The sequence below is a fragment of the Eulemur rufifrons genome, chromosome 23 (assembly GCF_041146395.1).
Source record: "Eulemur rufifrons isolate Redbay chromosome 23, OSU_ERuf_1, whole genome shotgun sequence".
Classification (NCBI taxonomy): domain Eukaryota; kingdom Metazoa; phylum Chordata; class Mammalia; order Primates; family Lemuridae; genus Eulemur; species Eulemur rufifrons.
Window position 1 is genome coordinate 28,619,054 of NC_091005.1, and position 23,322 is coordinate 28,642,375.

The 23,322-nt window shown below is 40.1% G+C and overlaps 1 protein-coding gene across 2 annotated transcripts in view; it reads left to right on the forward strand.

Annotated features, from left to right (window-relative positions):
- The window catches only part of BRD7 (bromodomain containing 7), a 42,671-nt gene extending 19,799 nt beyond the window's left edge, over positions 1 to 22,872 (forward strand). The window contains exons 6-17 of one of the 2 annotated variants that reach the window (XM_069456685.1): positions 473 to 583; positions 6,565 to 6,749; positions 7,828 to 7,951; positions 8,998 to 9,073; positions 11,698 to 11,805; positions 12,205 to 12,340; positions 14,443 to 14,554; positions 16,781 to 16,837; positions 20,172 to 20,286; positions 20,578 to 20,721; positions 20,922 to 21,065; positions 21,702 to 22,872. In XM_069456685.1, the coding sequence (XP_069312786.1) occupies positions 473 to 583; positions 6,565 to 6,749; positions 7,828 to 7,951; positions 8,998 to 9,073; positions 11,698 to 11,805; positions 12,205 to 12,340; positions 14,443 to 14,554; positions 16,781 to 16,837; positions 20,172 to 20,286; positions 20,578 to 20,721; positions 20,922 to 21,065; positions 21,702 to 21,757 (1,368 nt within the window). In that variant the 3' untranslated portion in view covers positions 21,758 to 22,872. The remainder of the gene's footprint in view (positions 1 to 472; positions 584 to 6,564; positions 6,750 to 7,827; positions 7,952 to 8,997; positions 9,074 to 11,697; positions 11,806 to 12,204; positions 12,341 to 14,442; positions 14,555 to 16,780; positions 16,838 to 20,171; positions 20,287 to 20,577; positions 20,722 to 20,921; positions 21,066 to 21,701) is intronic. The other variant, XM_069456686.1, reaches the window with a different exon arrangement.
- The last annotated feature ends 450 nt before the right edge of the window (positions 22,873 to 23,322 follow it).

Consider the following 23,322-nt stretch of genomic DNA (forward strand, 5'->3'; position numbering starts at 1 on the left):
TATATAGAAAAAATTAGCCGGGCATGGTGGTGCATGCCTGTAGTCCCAGCTACTCGGGAGGCTGAGACAGGAGGATCGCTCGAGCTCAGGAGTTTGAGGTTGCTGTGAGCTAGGCTGACGCCACGGCACTCACTCTAGCCTGGGCAACAGAGAGAGACTCTGTCTCAAAAAAAATAAGTAAATAAAAAAAATTTCATTCTGGGAAAGGTACTATAAAATGTTTAAGAATTTGGAAAAGAATGTTATAGCATATTTAAATAAATTTAGCAGTGTTTGTTTTGTTGGTGAGTCTTAAAGCTTAATAAATTGCTGTTAGTATTGTTTAGTAAACAATGAAAGAAAAGAATGTTGCTGTTTTTTAGATTTTTTTTTTTTAAGGTGTTTAGTGACCCTGGCCTAGATGGTTTCAAACTGGGGGATGGGGAGTTTGTTCTGTTGTAATGCATTTTCCCCCTTAATATTCTCTCTGCAGGATAACTTCAAACTAATGTGTACTAATGCAATGATTTACAACAAACCAGAGACCATTTATTATAAAGCCGCAAAGAAGCTATTGCACTCAGGGATGAAAATTCTTAGCCAGGTAAAGGAACCTCTTCATCATAAATAATAAAATGTATATCTATATGTTTGCTGGTCTTAGTGATAAAGATCGGTATTGATTTTATTTTATTGGCAGATCATATTACAGTAGGAGAAATACTAAATGAAAAAAATTTCAATAAAGAGAAGAAAATTAAGGCAGGAATAGTCTCATTTGGTATTGATATAAATAAATATTAGCAATCTCTGGTTCTTATTTCTTCAGAGGCTTTTGAATTGATACTTACCAGATAGACTTAATTTTGCTATGAGCAACATAATCTTGCTGTGGAAGAAATATCAGCCTGAATTCCAGAATAAGACTGGATGAAATAAGAGACCTTTTAAGAGGAAGGAAAGCTCTCTGTTTCCATTTGCAGTGATTAAATCTAATGTTTCTGGTCAGTTCTGTGCTTCTGGGTGAAGCACAGAACTTCCAGTAGAAAGAAAATGCCGTCATGTACTACGTAAGATGTTTTAGTCAATGGGCAGACCATATATAGGTATATGCCACTACCTTATTTTTATTGTACTTTTGCTATGTTTAGATACACAATTACTTACCATTGTGTTACACTACATTGTGTTACAGTATTCAGTACAGTAACATGCTATACAGGCTTGTAGCCTAAGAGCAGTAGGCTATACCATAAAGCCCAGGTACACAGTAGGCTATACGCTCTAGGTTTGTGTAAGTATAATCTATGATCACACAATGACAAAATCACCTACTGACACATTTCTAGGTATTCACGTCATTAAGTGATGTGTGATGGTATACAAATGAGAAATAATTTGGAAGTAAATTAAAGCCACCTCTCCACAAGAGCACAGTCTTCCTTGAAGGACACAATTGATGTGTAGTAAGGCGTTTGAAGTGGGAGAAATGTGTGCACAGGCACAGACCTGTCATCATGAAGTTCTGCACAAGAGAAATTAAAGCTGAGATACTGTGGATAGTGGCAAAACATTGTCTTCCTAGAGTGACAGTTGATGAAAAACTTTAAAGGATAACCTGAAGTGATCACTGTGCATCTGCTGGGAGAAAAGAACTCATGGGATAAGTCACATCTTTTGCGGTTTCTCTCACAGCTCTGAGTAGGATGAACCTACTGGTAAGAGACTATTAGGGAAACTAATTGAGGATGATCCTGGCACCATACCATCCATGGCAGGCAGGCAGAAGACTAAGTTCTGGTTTTAGCTCTCTTCCACTAACCCGTGGACCTTAGGCGCCATGTTAACTACCCTCGGACTCTGTTCTCATCTGGAAAGAAAGGTTTGATCTGTGATCTCTGAAATGATTTCTAGCATTAATGTTCTGATTCTAGGTAAGAGCTAGAGGACAACTAAAAATATATAGAAAAACTTAGCCAAGCATGGTGGCGCATGCCTGTAGTCCCAGCTACTCAGGAGGTTGAGGCAGTAGGATTGCTTAAGCCCAGGAGTTTGAGGTTGCTGTGAGTGAGGCTGATGCCATGGCACTCTAGCCCAGGCAACAGAGCGAGACTCCAAGAAAAAAAAAAAAAGAACAGCAAGATAGGAGAGGGATTTTACAAGGAAGAAATGCGTGGGTGTAATATACAAGTAGAAGGAGAAAGGAATCAAAATTGAGAGCTTGAGCTCAAACTCGGGGAAGTTAAAGGGTGATAGAAATGAGTCATGCATTGTTTTATATGATTTTCTGATTTTTATGAGGATAGTCTGTATTACAGTTTTATGTTTAAAGAAATGCCTTGGTGTGCAGATATCTGAGTGTCGGTGTGCTTGGCTCTGAGAGATTCTTGGATTCACTTAACTAACGAGAGAAAAACATTTGGATTGATGATTATTTTTGTACTGTAGTATTTGGACAGCATCAGTTCCCTCCCTTTCCTAAAGACTTAGGATACTGTAAGTCAGTTACACATCTTGGGCAAAATTTCCAGGAAAAAGGAATATAAAGTCTTTATTCCCATTCTTTGTAGAAAGACTCTCAGAATCTAGAACCAAGCCATATTCCAGGTTTAAAAGCCTGGAAATCCTTGTTATTGTTGTATTTGAAGTAAAAGTGCATTCAGCAAATATAGTCTTTGGTCACCCCAAAATGTGTACTTTGAGTTGGGGAGAGGGAAGTCTAATTTTTGTTAATCAACTTTGATTTACTGGTATCTTCTCTTCCTTAAATAATGTAGTTAATTCAACATGCAAAGGATTCCAATAGCTCTTGAATTTTACTGAGGATGGAATGATTGGAAGCACAGAAAATAAACCTTTCTCTACTTTCCCCTCTCCTTCTGCCCTCCTCCCTCCCTCTCTCTCCCTCCCTCTCCCTCTCTCTCCCCCTCCCCTCCCCTCCCCTCCCCTCCCTCTCCCCCTCCCCTCCCTCTCCCCCTCCCCTCCTCTCTTCTCTTCTCTTCTCTTCTCTTCTCTTCTCTTCTCTTCTCTCTCTCTCTTCATTGTTTTCAGATCTCTTTCTGTTGAGGAACCCTGCCCATCCTGTGTTGTAGCTTCCTGTTGACTGTTCTCTCCACCCTAGATGGGAGGGATCATTACAACAGTGATTTTTAAATGTTTAAATTTAGACTTTCTGAGTTAACTTTTCTAATATTAGTTAGTGCTCCCAAGAGAGCCCAGCACACCCGCCCATGAATGGTGTCTTTTCAAAGATAACTGTTTTTGAATGTTTACTGAAAAGATTGTGGCATAATCATTCATCCTTTTTTCAGTTACACCCAGATAGTGGCTATTAGTAGATACGTTATTTTTGTAAAGAATGAACAGATGAAGGATAACTCTTTTCATTGCCTGAATAAACACTTGAGTAGAATGCTACGTTACAATGCAAACAGATAGTACAAACAGTACAATGTGTAGTGTAGTGGCTTTGGAATGAGACCAATCAGGGTGCAAGTCCTGGCTCTACCCTTTTAGAAGCTGTGTGATCTTAGGTCATGTAACCTTTCTCAGCCTTTTTCCTGTACCATAAAATGAGGATAATAATAGTACTTACCTCACAGAGTTATGCCTGGTACATGGGTAAGCACTCAATAAATGTTAACTATATTAATAGCAAAGAGTCAGCTCTTTTAATCATTTAATATTATAAAATTGGGGATCAATGAACAATATGCTGGTTTGGAGACATTTTATTTACCAAAAAAGAAGACAGCATTGCTTTCAAAGTAAAATTAAACTTAATTTTCCTGTGACTTGTTTCTAAATTTAGAAAATTCCTCTAATTGAAATATTTTAATTTTGTACATGGTAGGTTAAAAAAATTCCAAAGCACTCTTGATGTAGGTTCTGCTTTGTAAAATTTTAGAGTGAAAATAAAAAGGTTACTGAGAACTCTGTGGTCTAAGCCTATTCAGCCAACATTTGGTGAGTACCTACTATGTGCCAGCCCTTATTTTGGGTCCCAGGGATACAGAGGTGAGTAAGACATGGCCTAAAGGACATGCACAGGGAAACACCTACGAGCAGTTACAGAAATAATCAAACTCACTGATATTTTTAGAGTAGGTAGCAAAGTAAGACATGGGGTGTTTAAAAATCAAATTTTTTTTTTTTTTTTTTTGAAAGACGGGGTCTCGCTCTGTCACCCAGGCTGGAGTGCAGTGGCATCTTGGTAGCTCACTGCTGCCTCAAACTCCTGGGCTCAATCCATCCTCCTGCCTCTGCCTCCCAAGTAGCTGGGACTACAGGTGTGTACCACCTTGCCCAGCTAATTTTTTTATTTTAATTTTTGTAGTGACAGAGGTATTGCTATGTTGCCCAGGCTGGTCTTGAACTCCTGGCCTCAAGTGATCTTGCTTCCTCCTCAGCCTCCCATAGCTCTGGGATTATAGGCATCAGCCACCACGCCTAGCTGGCTTTTCTTTTTAAATGATATTATTCAGTTTGTCAAGGATTCAGAGAAAGTGTCAAACACTAATATAAATTGATGTAACTTTTCAGGAAAGCAGTTTGGCAGTAAGTATCAAAAGCCTTAAAAATACTCATTCTCTTTGACCTAGTATTTCCTTTTCTAGGAATGTATCCCAGAGAGATAGAGATTCCTAGAGAGATTTATTTACAGTAATGTTCGTGGCACTTTTATTTGTAAATAGTAGGAACTTAGAAATCTAAATAGGTTGTTAATTAAATCGGTATATACACAGGGTTGACTACATTGCAATTACTAAAAACATTTTTTAAAATACTTATTGATATGGACAGGAAATGCTTATAATTTATTAACTGAAGAAAATACTTTTTATCAAATATTCAATATAATTCCAGTTTGCTAATATGTATAATGCTAAGAAAAGTACTGGAATGATAAACCTGTTAGTACTGTTCCTCTTTGGATGAAACATTAAAGTTTTTAGTTTCTCCTCTACCCATATCTTTATTTATCTACAATTAAATGTATTACTTTAGCTGGGCTCAGTGATGCACAGCCTGTAATACCAGCTACTTGGGAGGCTGAGATGGGAGGATTGCTTGAGCCCAGGATTTCAAAACCAACCTGAGGAACATAGACCCCATCTCAAAAAAAAAAATTAAAATTAAGAAATAAAAATAAAATGTATTACTTTAATAGTTTTAAGATTACGGGGTGGGGGGGATGAAAAGATTACTCTAAAAGTCTAGCAAAAATATCAGAATTTGTTCTTGAGGATCTCACCGTCTGCACCACTAATACGGCATAGTGTGGTAAGAAAAAGCCTGTTGTGAGGTAACAGGAGGCCTGGTCTTAGTCACTGGTTTTGTGACCTTAGGTGAGTCATTGGGTGTTTCTGGGATGCATTGTTCTTGTTTGAATAACCTCCGGTCCTTTGCAGTTCTTAGTTTCTGTTATTCTTCAGAAGTCTTCCCTGCTGTTCCTATCCGGCCCTAAGGAGGCTGGACTCCACATTTTATCCAATGACAACTCTCAGAGTTAAAAAGCAGAGTAAGTCAGTAGGAAGGAATTTGCCTCTTTAAAATTTACCCAGTTGGCCGGGCACAGTGGCTCACGCCTGTAATCCTAGCACTCTGGGAGGCCGAGGTGGGTGGATCCTTTGAGCTCAGAAGTTCGAAACCAGCCTGACCAAGAGTGAGACCCCATCTCTACTAAAAATAGAAAGAAATTATATGGACAACTAAAAATATATATAGAAAAAATTAACCGGGCATGGTGGCACATCCCTGTAGTCCCAGCTACTCGAGAGGCTGAGGCAGGAGGATTGCTTGAGCCCAGAAGTTGGAGGTTGCTGTGAGCTAGGCTTGACGCCACGGCACTCTAGCCTGAGCAACAGAGTGAGACTCTGTCTCAAAAAAAATAAATAAAATAATAAAATTTACCCAGAAACCTCAACCCTTAAGCACAGTGAAAATTTTACAGCACATCATTGCAGTGGAAAATTAAGCACATGTTTTGTAAAATAGAAACAAGACTTCTTTGGTTAGTAAGAACATTATGCACTCTGAGAAAGGAAATAGGCTACCAACCCTTTATTCTCACGGCATGTTGTTTTCACACAGAGCAAAATGCCACAGTCATCAGTGATCACTGTAGGATACTAGAATATAGTGGTATCCCACATGCTTTAGGTTTTATTTTATTTTTTTTACTTCTAGGAATATCATGATCATGCTTTAGGTTTTAATACACCTCATAATTCTTAAGTTTCACAAGATTAGCCAGTCTTTAAAATATAAAATGTTAACACACTATTAAACTAAATTTTATTTTTTCAGTACTATAAAGAATACTTAGTCTTAATTCATATTTTCTCTTCTGTTCACTTACTGATGGTGCAATAGTTGTAAAGCTTTCTCTTACATTGGAAGTTAAATTATAAAAATTGAAGGAATAGACATTATTGTCTTGCTTCCTAAATATAATGCTCTCTTGGTATAATTCCATGTAATAGTTTTTCTTCCCTGGTTAATGATAGCATAAGTGCGAACTCTTGTGGGGAAAAAAATGCATTACTTTAAAAGTTACTTAAGAATATTTTTGAATATTTTTAGGAAAGAATTCAGAGCCTGAAGCAGAGCATAGACTTCATGGCAGACTTACAAAAAACTCGAAAGCAGAAAGATAGATCAGACACCTTGCAGAGTGGGGTGGACGGCAGCTGCTGGCCGAGAGAGAAGGAAGACTCTGGAGATGCCGAAGCGCAAGCCTTCAAAAGTCCCAATAAGGAAAATAAAAAGTAAGGAATCTTTGAAATATTAAGGTTAAGCTGTCTTTGTCAAGCCAGTAAGGGGGGAAAGTACTGATTCAGGGCCCAACTTGAGAAGACCATGTCCTAGTATGTCAGTGGTGGTGGGTTTTTGGCATGAAAGTGCATTTTGATGACATGATACCCCTCTTCTCATACAAAGCACTATATGGAATTGTCCAAACACAGTTCTGAATGTGTATTCTTAAAGTAGTTTTAAAACCAATAAATTATCCTTAGGGGCTCACCTTGTCAGTGAGTTTATTTAAACAGAACTATTTGTTTAAGAAAAAAATGTATATTCATTACCTCATTCCATAAAGAAGCAAAGAGTTCACAGGAATGCAGTTAAAGCTGCCTCCTAAATAGATGGGCTGTCACTGAGATGCGTGCATGTTTTCCACTAGACGTCAGCTGGTGGGAGCAGTGATGAGCCATGGGGCCCCCCAGGCAGCAGCCAGCACGGCCAGCCGCAGCCACGTCCACCCACTCACACTGACAGCCAGCCCCGACTGCCCCGCTCCTCACCAGCAACTTGGGGAGGGCTGTCGTTAACAGGGATTTCTGCTGTCATAATGCAAGGAAAGTAAACTTGTGACAAATTTCTTTGTTCTCTTCCTAAGATGTACACATTTTAAATGTCTGTTTATCTTAAGTTTTTAAAAATTGAACTTTTGTGCTCACTTTGGCAGCATATATGCTAAAATTGGAATGATTCCAATGATTGGAAGATTAGCATGGCCCCTAAATTGAAAAAAAAAAAAATTGAACTTTAAAAAAACAAATTATATACTTCTTCCCCTTCAATATAATGTTTCAGGTAGAATTCATTTTTGTGAATGTGCCCAGAAAAACATTTAAGACAAGTAACACTGAACAAAAGGAGAGAAATAGCATACTGAGTGTGCCTTATGCGTGTGTGTTGTTAGGGTCCTTTACCAGGTCATCAAAATAGGTGACAGTGAAATGTCTCCACTTCACTTGCATTCATCTTTAGAATTCCTTTTAATATTTTCATGTTATTTATCTTCTTTTTTTTTCTTTACTTAGTATTAATGTGTGTTTTCAGGAAAGACAAAGATATGCTTGAAGATAAGTTTAAAAGCAGTAACTTAGAAAGAGAGCAGGAGCAGCTCGACCGCATAGTCAAGGAATCTGGAGGAAAGCTGACCCGGCGGCTTGCGAACAGTCAGGTGATGGAGCTTTTGCTTTTCCCCTCTGTCTACTGATGTGAGTCATCTGAAACTTGAAGTTTTCAATTGCCTGTGTGCTTTTAATCTGTATCTGCCATAGAGCTCTTCATCACTGTGACACTCAACAGTAGAAAAATTAATGGACAGATAGTGCCCTACTTAGGATTTTTTGACTTTACAAGGGGTTTCTCAGGTATTCCATGCATTTTCAACTTACTGTGGGTTTATTTGGACATAACCCCATTGTAAGTTGGGGAGCATCTGTATTTGTTTGTAAGTACATGATTAATCTTATCCTCTGTTACTGGATATTTTTAAAAAATGAAGTTAATGTGTTCTAAAATTAGAAAGTGAACTCTACATACTATATTTTAAGCTTTACAAGAAAACATATTCTGGTCTCTTGAAATCATACTGTTCAGCACATTGATTTTAAAACCAAGTGGATTCATATATGACTTTGGGCAAGTCACTCTCCTTCCCTGATCCTCCTTTTTTGATAGAGTTGGGAGAACTCGATAGCCCACACAGCTCTTTAAAATTCTGAGATTTCCTTAACCTCCATTTCCTTAGTCCATCAACACTTATATACATGAAGACAGATGCAAAAGTCAGTATTTGAGTTTAATGATAGCCACTTATAATATTAGTTTGATTAAGACTTCCTGGTGGGCTACAAATATGTATATGGTCCAGGTTGAGCATCCCTCATCCAAAATCCAAAGTGCTCCAAACTCTGAAACTTTTTGAACACCAACGTGACACCACAAGCGGAAAATTCCACACCTGATCTCGTGATGGGTATACAGAATTATTAGAACTACTTACAAAATTATCTTCAGGCTATGTCTGTAAGGTGTATATGAAATATAAATGAATTTTATGTCCCATCCCCAAGATACTTCATTATGTATATGCACATATTCCAAAATAGGGAAAAAGTCTGAAATCCAATCCATTTCTGGTCTCAAGCATTTCAGATAATGGGTACTCAATCTCTACGTATAAAACAGTTTATTCCATTTGAATACTTGTGGTCATTGCAGTGCGAATTTGAAAGAAGAAAACCAGATGGAACAACAACATTGGGACTTCTCCATCCTGTGGATCCCATTGTAGGAGGTAGGATCACAGAGTCAGACTGTGCATGCAATTGATGCTATTTGTCAAAGAACAGTAGTGACCTGGGTTAACATTTTAAACCCAGAATCCTAAATATTGATAAATCCAACCATGTCATTGTCCACAAAGAATTTGGCTAGAGAGCATGTATTTCATGATAACAGCCAGCCTGACTTTCACTTCATCCTAAAGTAGGGACTGTAGATCAAATTTTCCTTAAAATACAAAGTCCCTGAAATATTTTATACCCACCATCAACAAAGCCACAAAATTTAGGCAGTAATTTCTATCCCTGGTTTTAAAAGAACTGTGGTATATGTACTTGGTTATTTCTAGAAGTATCTCATACCCTCAGATTATGACATAATAAATTTAACTGCTGTTTTCCTTTTAGTGAAAAGAATTAATGTATATGCCGCATAGTACCTTAATAAAATGGAGTATGTATACGTAATGACATTATGTCTTTCCTTGTGGTCAGTAGAAAGTTTATAAAGGTTGGGAATCAATGATTTAGAACCTCAGTCATAGTTTTCTTTTCTCAGATGATGTCTTAATGGAGATATAGTATAGGGCATATTTTGAAATTTGACACAAGAATAGGAACTTTCTGTCATTCTGAGGGGAAAATCATGAAGCAAATGTGAGAACATTATTTAATAAATACCCATTTTCATACTGTCATAAGAGATCATTGGGAATACAAAAATGAATAATGACAGAATTCCTACACTTAAGCACTTAAGGAAATAGTCGTCGCTATTGTTTGCTGTGGACAGGCGCTGTCTTAGGAGCCGTCGGCAGAGCTGGGTATATAATAGGGAACAAAACGGGAGAGATGAGTCCCTTTGCCTTCAGTTCTGTCGGGGAGGAGGAGGGGGGCACAAACAAAATACAATAATCATACAAAGACGTGTTTGGAAGGGAACACCTGTGATGATGTGTAACAGAAGGTACCTGCCTAGTGTTTGGGGGTCAGGGGAGGCTTCCTGAAGGGGATGATGTTTAGGCTGATCCCCAAAAGGTGAGTCAGGGATGGGGAGGAGCAGAGACCAGCAGGAGAAAACACCTCGATGCAGGAAGAGCCTCATGCCCTTGAGGACTGAAGGGCAAGCCTGTTGGTGTTCTCTAAAGGAGGGGGCGCCAATGGAAGAACAGGAGCCAGTGCTGTGTTTTTAAAACAAAACTCATTTTCTACTTTGATGGGAATTTTTCATAGCAGAATTTATATGGTCATAGGTCAGCAAAAATGCCACCAGATTGAGAACATTGCCCTTTCTAGTATAGCTGTGGTAAAAATTTGGCAACAGGAGGTGAAGTTAACTGATTCAGATGACACCTCAAGATCTAGCCCTTTCTTGGAAGCCAGGTGTCTGGTCTGTGCTCTTGGTCTGGTTTCCTGGGTTTCCAGCTCCTGGGGACATAATCAGACGTGGCGCAGGCTGCCCTGACTCCTCACACCACAGCAGCCCCCCTAGTAGGCCACGCCACTGGCGTAAGGTAGAATATGCCCCGTCCGACTTCTCAGCTTCGTCCTCCAGTCCTGTCACTCGTGAGGAAACCAAGCTCTAGACTGATCACTGAGAAACAGAGAAGATGTGATTTAGATATTTGAAGTTTCTTACACCACACTGATCACTCGTGGCAGCAGCCTCTGTTCCAGGGTGACCGTGTTACAGAAACCAACCCTCTTCTTCAGAATTTAAGACAGCCCTTTCTGTTGGGTACCGTTGGAGTCGCATTTTCTCCTGATAGCATCCTTTTCAGTCCACCTCATGATTTCTGCCTGTATCACATATTCCCAGTTTTATTGCAGGGATTCATTCCTGGTTCACAGAGATCACATTTTTAAAGGCTGTTTTTCATTGCACTAAAAATATGCCTCATAGATACTAATTTATCATTAATGTATTAATATTATGAATTCACGTTGCCTTTAATCCAGATATTTGCCCGTACTCAGTCTTTGACTAACTTTTCTACTGGTTCACTCGCATCTTAACATGAGAAGTCTCAGCTTTAAAGTATTTTCTTGGTTTTTGTTTTTAATAGAAATTTTATTTTTAAGGGAAATGTAACATGGGTATAAAGAATTCCAGGAAGTAGGAGCGTATAATGAAAAGGTCCAGGTTTTGATCCTGGCTACATTTCTTGCCTTTCTAAGCTATAATTTTTAAAACTTAAAAATGGATATAGTGGCCATGCGAGGTAGCTCATTCTTGTAATCCTAGCACTTTGGGAGGCCAGGATTTTGAGACCAGCCTGAGCAGCATAGCAAGACCTCATCTCTACAAAAAATATAAAAATTAGCTGGACATAGTGGCGCACACCTGTAGTCCCAGCTACTCAGGAGGCTGACAGGGAGGATCCCTTGAGCCCAGGGGTTTGAGGTTACAGTGAGCTGTGATAGATGGCACCACTGCACTTTAGCCCGGACAACAGAGTGAGACCCTGTCTTAAAAAATAGAGAGAGAGAGAGAGAAAGGTATAGTAAGGGCTGTTACTACAGCCTCTTCACAGTCATGTGGATAACATGAAGTAATACGCATGAAAACACTCAGCAGAGTACCCTGTGCATCATTACCACTTACGCCGCCTTCACTGTGCTCGGTGTTATGTTTTAGAACCAGGATACTGCCCTGTAAGACTGGGAATGACAACTGGAAGACTTCAGTCTGGAGTGAATACTTTGCAGGGCTTCAAAGAGGATAAAAGGAACAAAGTAACTCCAGGTGAGGCTCCTCCTGCGTAGTAGTCATGTTTCTCTTCTGTTTCAGGGAGTTGGGAAAGGAAGCGTAAGCACTACCATTCACTGCTTTATTCACTGGCTCTCTTGGTGATATTTTTGTACCATCAAGTAGCTATTTTATTAATTTCAGAACAAGCTGGAAAATCAGGTGTTAGTATTCAAAATGACTTTGTTCTTTTTTTCTATTTCTCTCCCCCCCCCCTACTTTTTGGGGAAGAATTCACTTGAATTGTAACTTTATAAATATCTGTTAGGGAGAAAATATCTTAGATTTGTATGCCAGTCACTGAAGTAAAGTTAGAAGGGAATATCTTTTAAAACAAGAAAATAGATTGGCGTACGAGTTAAAGAATAGTATTGTAGTGTTTAATTTTTTCAACAGTGTTATACTTGAATTATGGACCCTACAGTTCCTATGCACCGCATTATGACTCCACATTTGCAAATATCAGCAAGGATGATTCTGATTTAATCTATTCAACCTATGGGGAAGACTCTGATCTTCCAAGCGATTTCAGGTGAGTCACCAACTAATCAATATTCTAAGTACTATATTGTTCTAAAATATTAATGTACATATGTGATTTGTGGGTAGACTTACAAAGTTATCCAAATGGTAGAAAATGTATTCAGTAAATTTCTTAATTGACAATAATAAGCCAGTGCTTATCATTATCCTTTAATGGATAATGAGAGAACATATCTCCTTGATACTGACATCTGCAGTATTTTAATTATTACAAAAATACAGTTTTTAAAAACACTACCTCAGCTGATACCAAAGTTCAAGATCTTGTTACTTCTGAATGTTGATGGTGCCATCTGCTCTGCTATAACATTTTTGTGTGTCAGTGAGTTGTGTTCCAGACTTAACCAGTTTGGGAACCCACAGCACATTTTCCTCAAGATACTGAGGTAGGACATGATGGCTCAGTACCTAAGGCAATGCACTTACCAGCCTGTTTGACCCATCACCTACCAGATAGACTCCTGCAGTTATACTCTGCCATCAATTATTACATGTTTCTGTGGGAAGATAATTTCTGTGTTCCTGTTTAAGATGCCGAGCACTTTGCATCCCATCAACGTGAGATGCCATTTTTACTCACCAGGATTCTGGCTCAGAGTGCAGCATTGAACTTGGGTTGTTCCTTCTTGGGACTGGTACCTTGTTAACTTTCATTATTTAAAAGAATTTAACCCTCTAGATTAACCAGTCCTGTGGTTTTCTGATAAAGGAGGACTGTTCACTTTTACATAAGTCTGTGTGGTTTTGTTGTTGTTGTTTTTAGAAGGCAGGAGTCCCTAAGTCAGAGGTTGAATGTGTTTTCAGATCAAGCATTTATATCCTTTAGACTTTACCAGCTTGAATGCATTCTTTCTGGACTATTTATCTGTGCCTTCCACAAACAGGCATTGCACACCCACTGTGTGCCAGGCATTATTCTAGATGCTGGGGGTTCCCCAGGGAAACAGTGCTGACAAAGACCCATGCCCTCCTGTGAGATGGTGACAAGTGCTTTGGAGAAAAGTAAAGCAGCAAAAGAAGATAGATAGATGGTGGTGCTGGAGTTCGGAGAGGGGTGCAGTTTAAAATAGGGTTGTCAGGGAAGTCTTTGCTACCAAAGTGAAAGTGGAGCAAAAACTGCAGGAAGTGAGGAAGCAAGCAGTGCTGCCATCTGAAAGAAGAGCATTTCTAGCCAGTGAAATGGCTGTGCAAAGGTCCTGCGGTGGGAGCCTGCCCAACACATTCAAGGAAACAGCAGAAGAGCGGTTAAGGAGCAGAACGAGTGAAGGGGAAGGTGGTCAGAGAGGTAACAGGTGGGAGTACATCTTTGTATGAACTTGAAGTTTTATTGTACGTGAGATGGGAAACTACTGGTGGAGTGTGAGCAGAGGAGTGACCCAGTCTGGCTTACAATTTTAAAAGGATCACTGGGACTGCAGCGGGACAAGCACAGAAGTTGGGAGGTGAGAAATGGACTGGGGAGTGGCGGGCGAGGTGTTGAGCGGGATCGGTAGTCAGCCAGGGGAGTCCTGTGCTGACTAGTGTGGAGTGTGAGAGACGGAGAAGGCGAGAATGACTCCAAGGTTTTCAGACTGGGCCTAAAAGGCTGTAGTTGATATTTACTGAGAAGGAGGCAGGTTTGGAAAACTACTTTGGGGGAAGATCCAGCATTTCTGTTTTGGATATTTTAAGCTTGAGATGCTTAGTAGACATCCACACGGAGCTGTCCAAAGAGTGTGGTCCAAACTGGAGGTGTAGCTTTGAGTTTTCTAGTATGCATGGAAGTCCTGAGGTGACTAAGATCACCTTAGGGAGAAAGTAAAGGGGGAGGAGCTGAAGCTCCAAAGACTGAGTCCTGCACCCCACGACTGACATTTTTGTCTGGGGGGTCCTCAGGAGCATTTCATTTTCACTGTGTTCTTGATATTGTTTAATTCTCTCTTGATAAAGTAATCAGTGGTAAATATGTAAATACAATGTGGTGTCTAGACAAAGTTTTACATCCTGGTGTATAAACTAAGGGCATCTAATGGAAACAGTTGGCTTGGATGGGAGGATGAAGCCAAGGGAGATGACTTACGTGGAAGTGACTTTCCTGCCTCTCTCTTTCAGCATCCATGAGTTCTTGGCCACATGCCAAGATTATCCATATGTTATGGCAGATAGTTTACTGGATGTTTTAACAAAAGGAGGGCATTCTAGGACCCTACAAGAGTTGGAGATGGTAAGAATGCTGCTGAAGAAACAGGGTAATTTATTACTGGCTCCCAAGTATTAGTCATTCAGTGTTGTGAAACCATGGGATTAACCAGTATGACAGCTGGACTCCATTCCCCTGAAAGCCCAGCCAGGGTGAGACCATGGGTGGAGGACAATGAACGGAAAGGACTAAGTCAGCCAGGGGGGTCTGTGAGGGCCAGAGCATTGGCATTATCTCCAGATCTTGGGAGTGTAGGATCCCAAAATGGGGTTTATAACTAGGAAGTCAGCAGGTGCTACATACCCTAACAAAAAAGGAAAGTTTTGCTCACTGGCTTGAAACTAAGTTGGCTAAAATGATAGGGAATGGCCTTTTCCTTATTATGCAGTCATAGCACCAAGGGAGGAGCCTCAGTTACAAAGTATAAAAAGCTTCCTTGTTGCCGTCTTTTATTAACACTTGTAAACTACCTCCAGTTCAATTGGAGATAGTTCATAATCTGGAGTGATTCAAAGTCTTAATTCAAGGATTAGAACCAGAAAACGTTCCTAATGATGCAGAGGAGACTTGATCTCCACGGTTAGAGGAACCCTTTATCTCTTGGAGGTCAGAACTCTTAATGATGGCTATGACTCTAGTGCCTTGTACCCTGCCCACACTGCACATACGCTTGCTGGATGACCTGTCAGCCAGCTAAGGTCATTCCTCAGTCAGGTCAAGTTCAGTGAGAACTGCTGTAAAATTCTAGCACATGAACTGCTTGCTTCACATGGCCTAAAAAATAATAAACTTTATATCAATTCAAAATATTTTTTACTGTGTCCTTCCCATCAATCTGAATTAATACTCTAAAATTGAATATTTTTCTTTTTTTTTTTTTTTTTTTTTTTTAGACAGAGTCTCACTCTGTTGCCCGGGCTAGAGTGAGTGCCGTGGCTTCAGCCTAGCTCACAGCAACCTCAAACTCCTGGGCTCAAGCGATCCTCCTGCCTCAGCCTCCCGAGTAGCTGGGACTACAGGCATGCACCACCATGCCCGGCTAATTTTTTGTATATATATATTTTAGTTGTCCATATAATTTCTTTCTATTTTTAGTAGAGACGGGGTCTCACTCTTGCTCAGGCTGGTCTCGAACTCCTGACCTCGAGCGATCCACCCGCCTCGGCCTCCCAGAGTGCTAGGATTACAGGCGTGAGCCACCGCGCCCGGCCTAAAATTGAATATTTTTCATTTGATGAATATGGCAGTGTGTTTCAGAATGTAAAGTGTCTCTGTCCTTTGATCCAGCAGTATCAAACTCTTCTTAGAATTTATCCTAGAAAATAAGAGTTACATATAAGGATACATTGCTTGTCATTTTTAGAAATTGGGAATTGGGGCCGGGCATGGTGGCTGGCTCTTGTAATCCTAGCCTTTTGAGAGGCTGAGGCAGGAGGATCACTTAAGGCCAGAGTTTAAGACCAGCCTGAGCAAGAGCAAGACCAAGACCCCATCTCTACAAAAAATAGAAAAATTAGCCAAGCATGGTGGCACACGCCTGTAGTCCCAGCCATTTGGGAGGCTGAGGCAGGAGGATCTCTCAAGCCCAGGAGTTTGAGGTTGCAGTGAGCTAGGATAACACCAGTGCACTCTAGTTAGGGAAACATGGCAAGACCCTGTCTCAAAAAAATAAAAATAAAAAGGGAAAAGAAATTGGGAATTGGTTACGTAAGTCACAGTATACAACCTTTCAAAGAAAGATCACATTATTCATTGACGTCCGTGACACATTTGTCTGTTTATATGTGCATTATCTCTAAAGAATAGGATTATGAGAAGCTTTCACATTCTCTGTAGCATTTGAGTATTTTACAGTAATCCTTTGCTGTCTGAGAATATTGCTCTTTTACTACAAAGTAGTCCCTAGAGTTCCTCCCTGTCTTTTCCTTGTCAGAGATTTACCTGCTGTTGAAAACAGACTCCATTTATTTAGGTATTTATATGCTGTTTACCAAATACCTTCTTAAACATGGGTACAGCTTTTTAATCTGGCATGGGAATATTTCATCATCACTAGTAATAAGTATGCCAACTCACAAAATACTCTGAAATGCTAATAATTACATTCATTTGATTTAAAAAATCATATTCTAATAGTCCATATTCTTATTCCTTTTCTCTTGCCATGAAAGTCTTGACAGTTTCCTATTCTCCTTGATATTTGCCTTTGCATATATTTTCACTAAAAGTTGTTTTTCTTTATCCTTATAGTCATCACCTGAAGATGAAGGTCCTACTAGGACACTTGACACAGCAAAAGAAATGGAGGTGATTATATTTTATTCCTTGTAAGAAATATTTTTGTGGATAATAAGCTAGAAGGCCTAAATGATAAAAGTTTTATTTTAAAATAAAAATATTTGGCCGGGCGTGGTGGCTCACGCCTGTAATCCTAGCACTCTGGGAGGCCGAGGCGGGTGGATTGCTCAAGGTCAGAAGTTCGAGACCAGCCTGACCAACAGCGAGACCCCGTCTCTACTAAAAATAGAAAGAAATTATCTGGCCAACTAAAATATATATAGAAAAAATTAGCCGGGCATGGTGGCACATGCCTGTAGTCCCAGCTACCCGGGAGGCTGAGGCAGTAGGATTGCTTAAGCCCAGGAGTTTGAGGTTGCTGTGAGCTAGGCTGACGCCACGGCACTCACTGTAGCCCGGGCAACAAAGCGAGACTCTGTCTCAAAAAAAAAAAATAAATTAAAAAAAAATATTTATTGAGTATCATCTAAGATAAAATAAGGGTTTTTTTTGCCTATGGGGAGCTTAGTGGTAGGCAGTGCAGTAGACAAGCATGTAAACAAGGGACCCCAAACCAGTGACTGTGCTATGTAAATGTATGAGTTGTAGTCACCCAGGTAGGAGCATCTCCTCGCAGAAGGGGTGCTGTGCGACCTGGGTCTAGAAGAATGAATAGGCATTCTCTGAGTAGGCAGGGCCACTCATGGGAAGTGGGCAGAACTGCGCGTATAATGACATACATGGAGCTGAGAGAACAGGGCCACATGTGCTTTGATGTTGAGCGTAAGAAATACCGATTTATAGAAATGCCCCCTATATTTTTAGAGACAGAAATGATTTCAGGAGTCTTGCAAGGCTTTGCCCTGAAGGAAAATGTAAACGTGTTAGTTCCCATATCAAAAGCTGCCTCCCTCAGGAGGGTCTCAGTGGTCAGTAGCAACTGCTTTCCAAGGTGAGGCTGCAGTCTCAGGCCTGTGGCTCTCACCTGCTTTGAAAGACATAGCAGGTTTGCATAGAGCCACGGGATGGGGAGCTGATCAAGGAAGACAGGCCGCCCGAGATGAGAGCTGATCAGAGATGAGAGCTGATCAATAAGATATGCTGCTGAGCCGGCTGCTGGCTGGCCAGGGCCCAGACAGACCCATGCGGTTAAAGTAATTAGCATAAGGAACAGCCCATGCTTGACTTCTGAAATCTCTGTTCTAATACACAATAACCTGAGCCACTATGTCTCTGTTTTTGCTAAAGTGATAGCTTTATCTTAAAACTTACAAGTTTGCCCTAAGAAGATTTTATAACCCTTTGTTCACCTAGATAGAGTTAGTTAAGGGATCTGTAGAAGCCTTTTAGAAGACTCTGAACCTAAACTGAACTATCTGTTATTATGTAAATCCTGTTACCCCTGGCAACCGAAACGCTGTACACTATAAATACCTGTGTGAAACTTCAGTCAGGGTTACTGTAACCGGAAAGGGGTGTAACCATCTGAGTACCCTCCTTTGCCTATCTTCCTATATCTGTACTTTATAAACTATATTTTTGCTTGTGTGTATTATTTTTATTTTTGTTTCCTAGTATTTTTTCATCCTTTGCAACGACCCCTGTCTGAAGGACCCAATTTTTTGCTGGGAGCATAGCTAACTCCCTGCACTTTGAGCCCAGAAAACAGGTGACCAAGCAGTCCCTGGGGGAGAAGAGCAAGGGTGGTGAGGCTGCATGGGTGGGGACCCAATGATGAAATTTTCTGTGTAGTGCTAAGAAGGCGAGATTTTATCCTAGAAGGTGGGATACTGTGATAAAATGTGGAGGAAAGGACCAGTGAAAAGCTACGGGACTTGTGTAAGCAAAAGAAATGACTAGCATACCAATAAAGGAAGAGAATACGGATGTGGGAAATACAGTACAAGGAAAATTGGCCTGGTGCATAAGGTAGGCAGCAGTGCTGTCAGCTCACAGAGGAAGTACAAGGAAAGGAGCAAACCTTTGCTAGCCAGTGTGATCTGGGACACTGCTGGCGACGTAGGCCTGGAACTCCAAGATTTGGGTGATGGGTGTGGATCTGAAAGTTGTTGATGAACAGGTAGAGTTTTATTTCAGTCATTAGAGTGGACAGGACTGTCCAGGGAGAACGTTTAGCCTGGAAAAGGTCAAAGGACAGAATCTTGGAGAAGACCAGAAGTTAAGGTAGGAAAGCCATGGAAGATGATAAGCAGGAAAAGAGGTGGTTCAGCAGTGTCAGGTGCTGCACAGAAGCCCAGTGAGAGGGGACCGGCCAGTGTCATGTGTAGCCTTGATAAGAGAAGCCTCGGTAAAATGGGCAGGGGTTGGGGGGTTGACTTCAGTGAGCTAAATAAGTGGAGGGAAACTGTGCTAAAAGGACATTGTTTAAGATGGGAGAGACATAAGCCCTTTAGCTGAGGGGGAAGAAAAATTGAGATGGGAGAGCAAGTAGAGATGGTGAAGATGTAGATGGTAGTTACACAGCCGTGGTGTTTTCAAGGAAAGAGGAGCCAAGTAAGGTCATGTACTTAGCGAAGGGGCAAGAATGAAAGAAATCTTGAGAATGGGAAAGGAAGTTGTGTAAGAAGTAAAATGAGTTTTGAGGGCCCAGTTGAAATGGCAAACCATAAGTGCATGCTAGTGCCAAGTTGCACAATTACACGGTTTTTCTCCACCACACTTTTAGCCTGCATGTATGTAGGTAGATCAGGTGTTCAGATTGTTTGAGCTTGGAGTACAATACCATAGTGTAAATGAACCATTAACTTTTGGTTACTTAATATCTGGGTTGATCTACTCCTAAAAAGCAATGTTAGGGTTATGGAAACTCCGTGTCTTACAATTGCAAAAATGAAACTCCACTCTTTTTTAAGATTTTGTTTCTCCCATGCAATATTGACAGGCTAGTGTTGGAGCCTGGAAGAGACCCAGGAAGCATTTTAGGTTACGGGTCTACTATAGGAATGCAAGTATGTGGACTGCATGGGCTGAAACATTGGCCTTTGAGTCTCAGAAACGTAAGGCATTGTCATAATCACCAGAAGCTCTTCACAATTTAAGCAGTAACAAGGCTCTTACTATTTTATCTTTAGAATGGTTGCCGTATGAAACAATGCAGATTGTCTAAGATACATCGTTACATTACAGAGAAGTATAGATTTATGGACACTTTTTATGCCAAGATTTGGAAATAGCATTTTTAAAGGGTGTTCTGGAAAGACATTTTCTGTAAGCATCAAAATTAGGACTCCAAAGTAAATAGGTAGAATAACTTTGCCTATAAACACAAGCCATTTTGGTACTTTCTAGTTAGCACTGTCATGGTTTAGCAAGCTCAATTAATTGCCTTTTTTTTCTTTTGAAGCAGATTATAGAAATAGAGCCAGCAGGGCGTGTGGACTCCAGTACTGAGGACAGGCTCACAGCCCTGAAAGCAGTAACAAACTTCGGTGCTCCAGTCGAGGTTTTTGACTCTGAAGGTGAGTATCTCCAGAGGCTTTGACGGAAACACTACATAACACAGGCAGTCAAGATTTAATGTCACATTAGTACAGATTAGCATGGCATTCATCGTGGGAAAATCTTGGCTAGCCAAGTTAAATGAATAGTAAAGTATGGCTGGGGTGTTGATTTTTTTTGAGGAGGGGTTACTTCTTTGGAGGGAGAAGGCTAACCAATAATTAGCAAAGCGCTCAAGCATAGAACTTTGTTTACCACACAAGGTCAAATACAAGTATGTCTTTGGTGTGTTCTTTTTTCTTACCACCCAGAAGCTGAAGTGTTCCAGAAGAAACTTGATGAGACCACCAAATTGCTCAGGGAACTCCAGGAAGCCCAGAATGAGCGTTTGAGCACCAGACCCCCTCCCAATATGATCTGTCTCTTGGGTCCCTCGTATAGAGAAATGCATCTTGGTATGTTGCACCTCCAGTAAGAGAAGAATCAGGGGATGCTTAAAGGAAAAATCTTCTGAGTACAGTAGCGATACCACTATAAAGTAATGCTGAAATGAATAATGTTGTCTTTGCATTTATACGTTTGCTGTTCTTTTGGATTTTTTAAAAATTATCTAAAGGAATGACTTTTCAATAAGTAGAACTATTTTTCTTTTTAGCTGAACAAGTGACCAATAATCTTAAAGAACTTGCGCAGCAAGTAACTCCAGGTGATATCGTAAGCATGTATGGAGTTCGAAAAGCAATGGGCATTTCCATTCCTTCCCCCGTCGTAGAAAACAACTTTGTAGATTTAACAGAAGGTACGTGCCCTTTTTCTCTGGGATGAGTGAAAGGCTTTTGTGAGTACAGTCCTCCCTCGGTATCTGCTGAGGATTGGTTCTAACACCCATGAGAATACCAAAACGTGTGGATACTCAAGTCCCTGATATTAAATGGCATTCAACCTACACACATCCTTGTGCATACTTTAATTCATCTGTAGATTACTTATACAGTGTAAACGCTTTGTAAATAGCTGTGATACTGTATTTTTATTTTTATCATTTTTAGTTGTGGTGGTGTTTATTGGGTTTTTCCCCAGTGTGTTCTGTCAACAGTTGGTTGAATCTGCGGATGTGGAACCCGCAGACACGGAGGGCTGGCTGTAAAGGGAACGTCAGTCTTCTTCCTTCAAATAACATTTGAAAGATTTTTGTCTCTCTTCTTGGTGTATAAAACTGTTGGTTTTCTTTCTGTCTTGTCCAAAGAATAAAGATTTCACACATTTGCCAGAAAGCTACAGTGATGACTTGCTAGTGCACCTCGTCTTTAGCCGTGGGTGTGGTGAATGGCTGGTGTCGGCAGTTACTCTCCGGGCTGGTAGCCTTACCTTCACTTCCTTTTTCTAATTAAAAGGAACGAAGTGCTGAATGAAGTGTGGTGTCTTTCTCTTTCAGATTTTGAAGAACCTGAAAAGACTGATGTGGCTGAGTGTGGACCTGATGGGATTTAAAGCCAACTGGTATTTGATTATATATTATGTACATATTTTTTCATTCTTAACTTGGAAATGCTTTTCAGAAGATATTAAATATTTGTAAATTGTGTTTTTAATTAAACTTTGGAACAGTCAGTTTTAATGTTCCAGAGACTGGACTTATATTAGGTAATAAAGCTGAACCTGAGACTGAGAGGAGCCTTATGCATATCAGCTGAGTTACCCCTGACCTTTCCCCGGGGCTGCAGCTGAGGATGAGTGACAGAGCAGCTCAGGGGACAGAACAGCCTTTTTCACCATCACCCTGAAAAGAAGCAAATCCCCAAAATAATTGAAATCGCTCCTTGTTCACATTTGCCCTACTCCCCATTAAAGAAATTATAACCAAATAGTTCTAAACTTACCAGCTCTCCTCTTGATAAGTTATTCAAAAAGTAGCCCTTGTGAAGAAGAAATATAGCTTGGGGCTGTCGCCATTCCTGGGCAGCCGTCTTTCCAGATAGTGCTAGTGCTGCCTCCTGACCTCTCACAGACAGGACCATGACTAAGAAACTTTAAAAATGGTCCCTTCCAGTGAGATTTCCCACTGTTATACAGACATGCTGAAGACAACTTTAGAGTTTGGTAGTTTGGTCCTGCCCGCTACGTACCTGACGGGAATGATGGTCTTGTGTTAGGATAATTAGCTTCCCTTCAGACCCCCTCCAAAAAGCAAAATGAGGAGTTTTATAGCACTGTAACATGTCTGGTGTTCTTTTTTGTTTTTTTTTCCATTTTTTTAAAGAGTTATTTGGAACTATAGCAAAGGGCTAAGCCAAATAAGATAAACCAAATCATCCTTGAACATATCAGGGAATTACTGAGCTTAAATGAAAATCTGTGTTTCTGTCCACTGTTTTTTATCTGAAATACAAAGGTCAAGTGCCCGAGTTTAATTAAGTAGGAGTCCGTGAGACATGTCCCCTTCTATCACCAGTCACTGTACGGAGATGAATGGTAACTTTTCTGAATCTGGTTCAATATATAGCCTGTTTTAAAATTAAAAGCAAGGGGGAAAATTCAGGATGGATATAGCCTAGTTCAGTGAAAAAATTTATATAGAGTCCTCCTGTGACACCCCCCCCTCGCCCCCGGAAGCCATTTTATTTTCTTGACTTTGAAAATTAGTATTTAGCAAGAACAAGTAGGGTGAAGGAAAATTGAATCTCTCAGGAGATTTAAAGATGGCCTAATCTTTTAAAAACTTACGCTAAAAGAATCAAAAAAATTGAGTTGAAGCATGTTTTCATCAAGTCTTTTTTAATCTCCTAAATTTAGATTTAGATGGTAACCGATTCTTAAACTTTGGATCTACTTGGGTAAATTCCTGAAGACCAAGAAAACAATTAAATTCAAAACACCTTTAGGACATTCAGGTTTTCCAAATTGTTAATTTAATGTATAAAAAGCAGCTAAACACTGGTACTTTATAAAAATGGATCACAGCATTTTGAAACAAATGTTACAGATCTCTAAATATTCAATATACAGAATAAAGCCTAGTTATTTGCATGTTCCATCTCAAAGTATATTTCTGTACA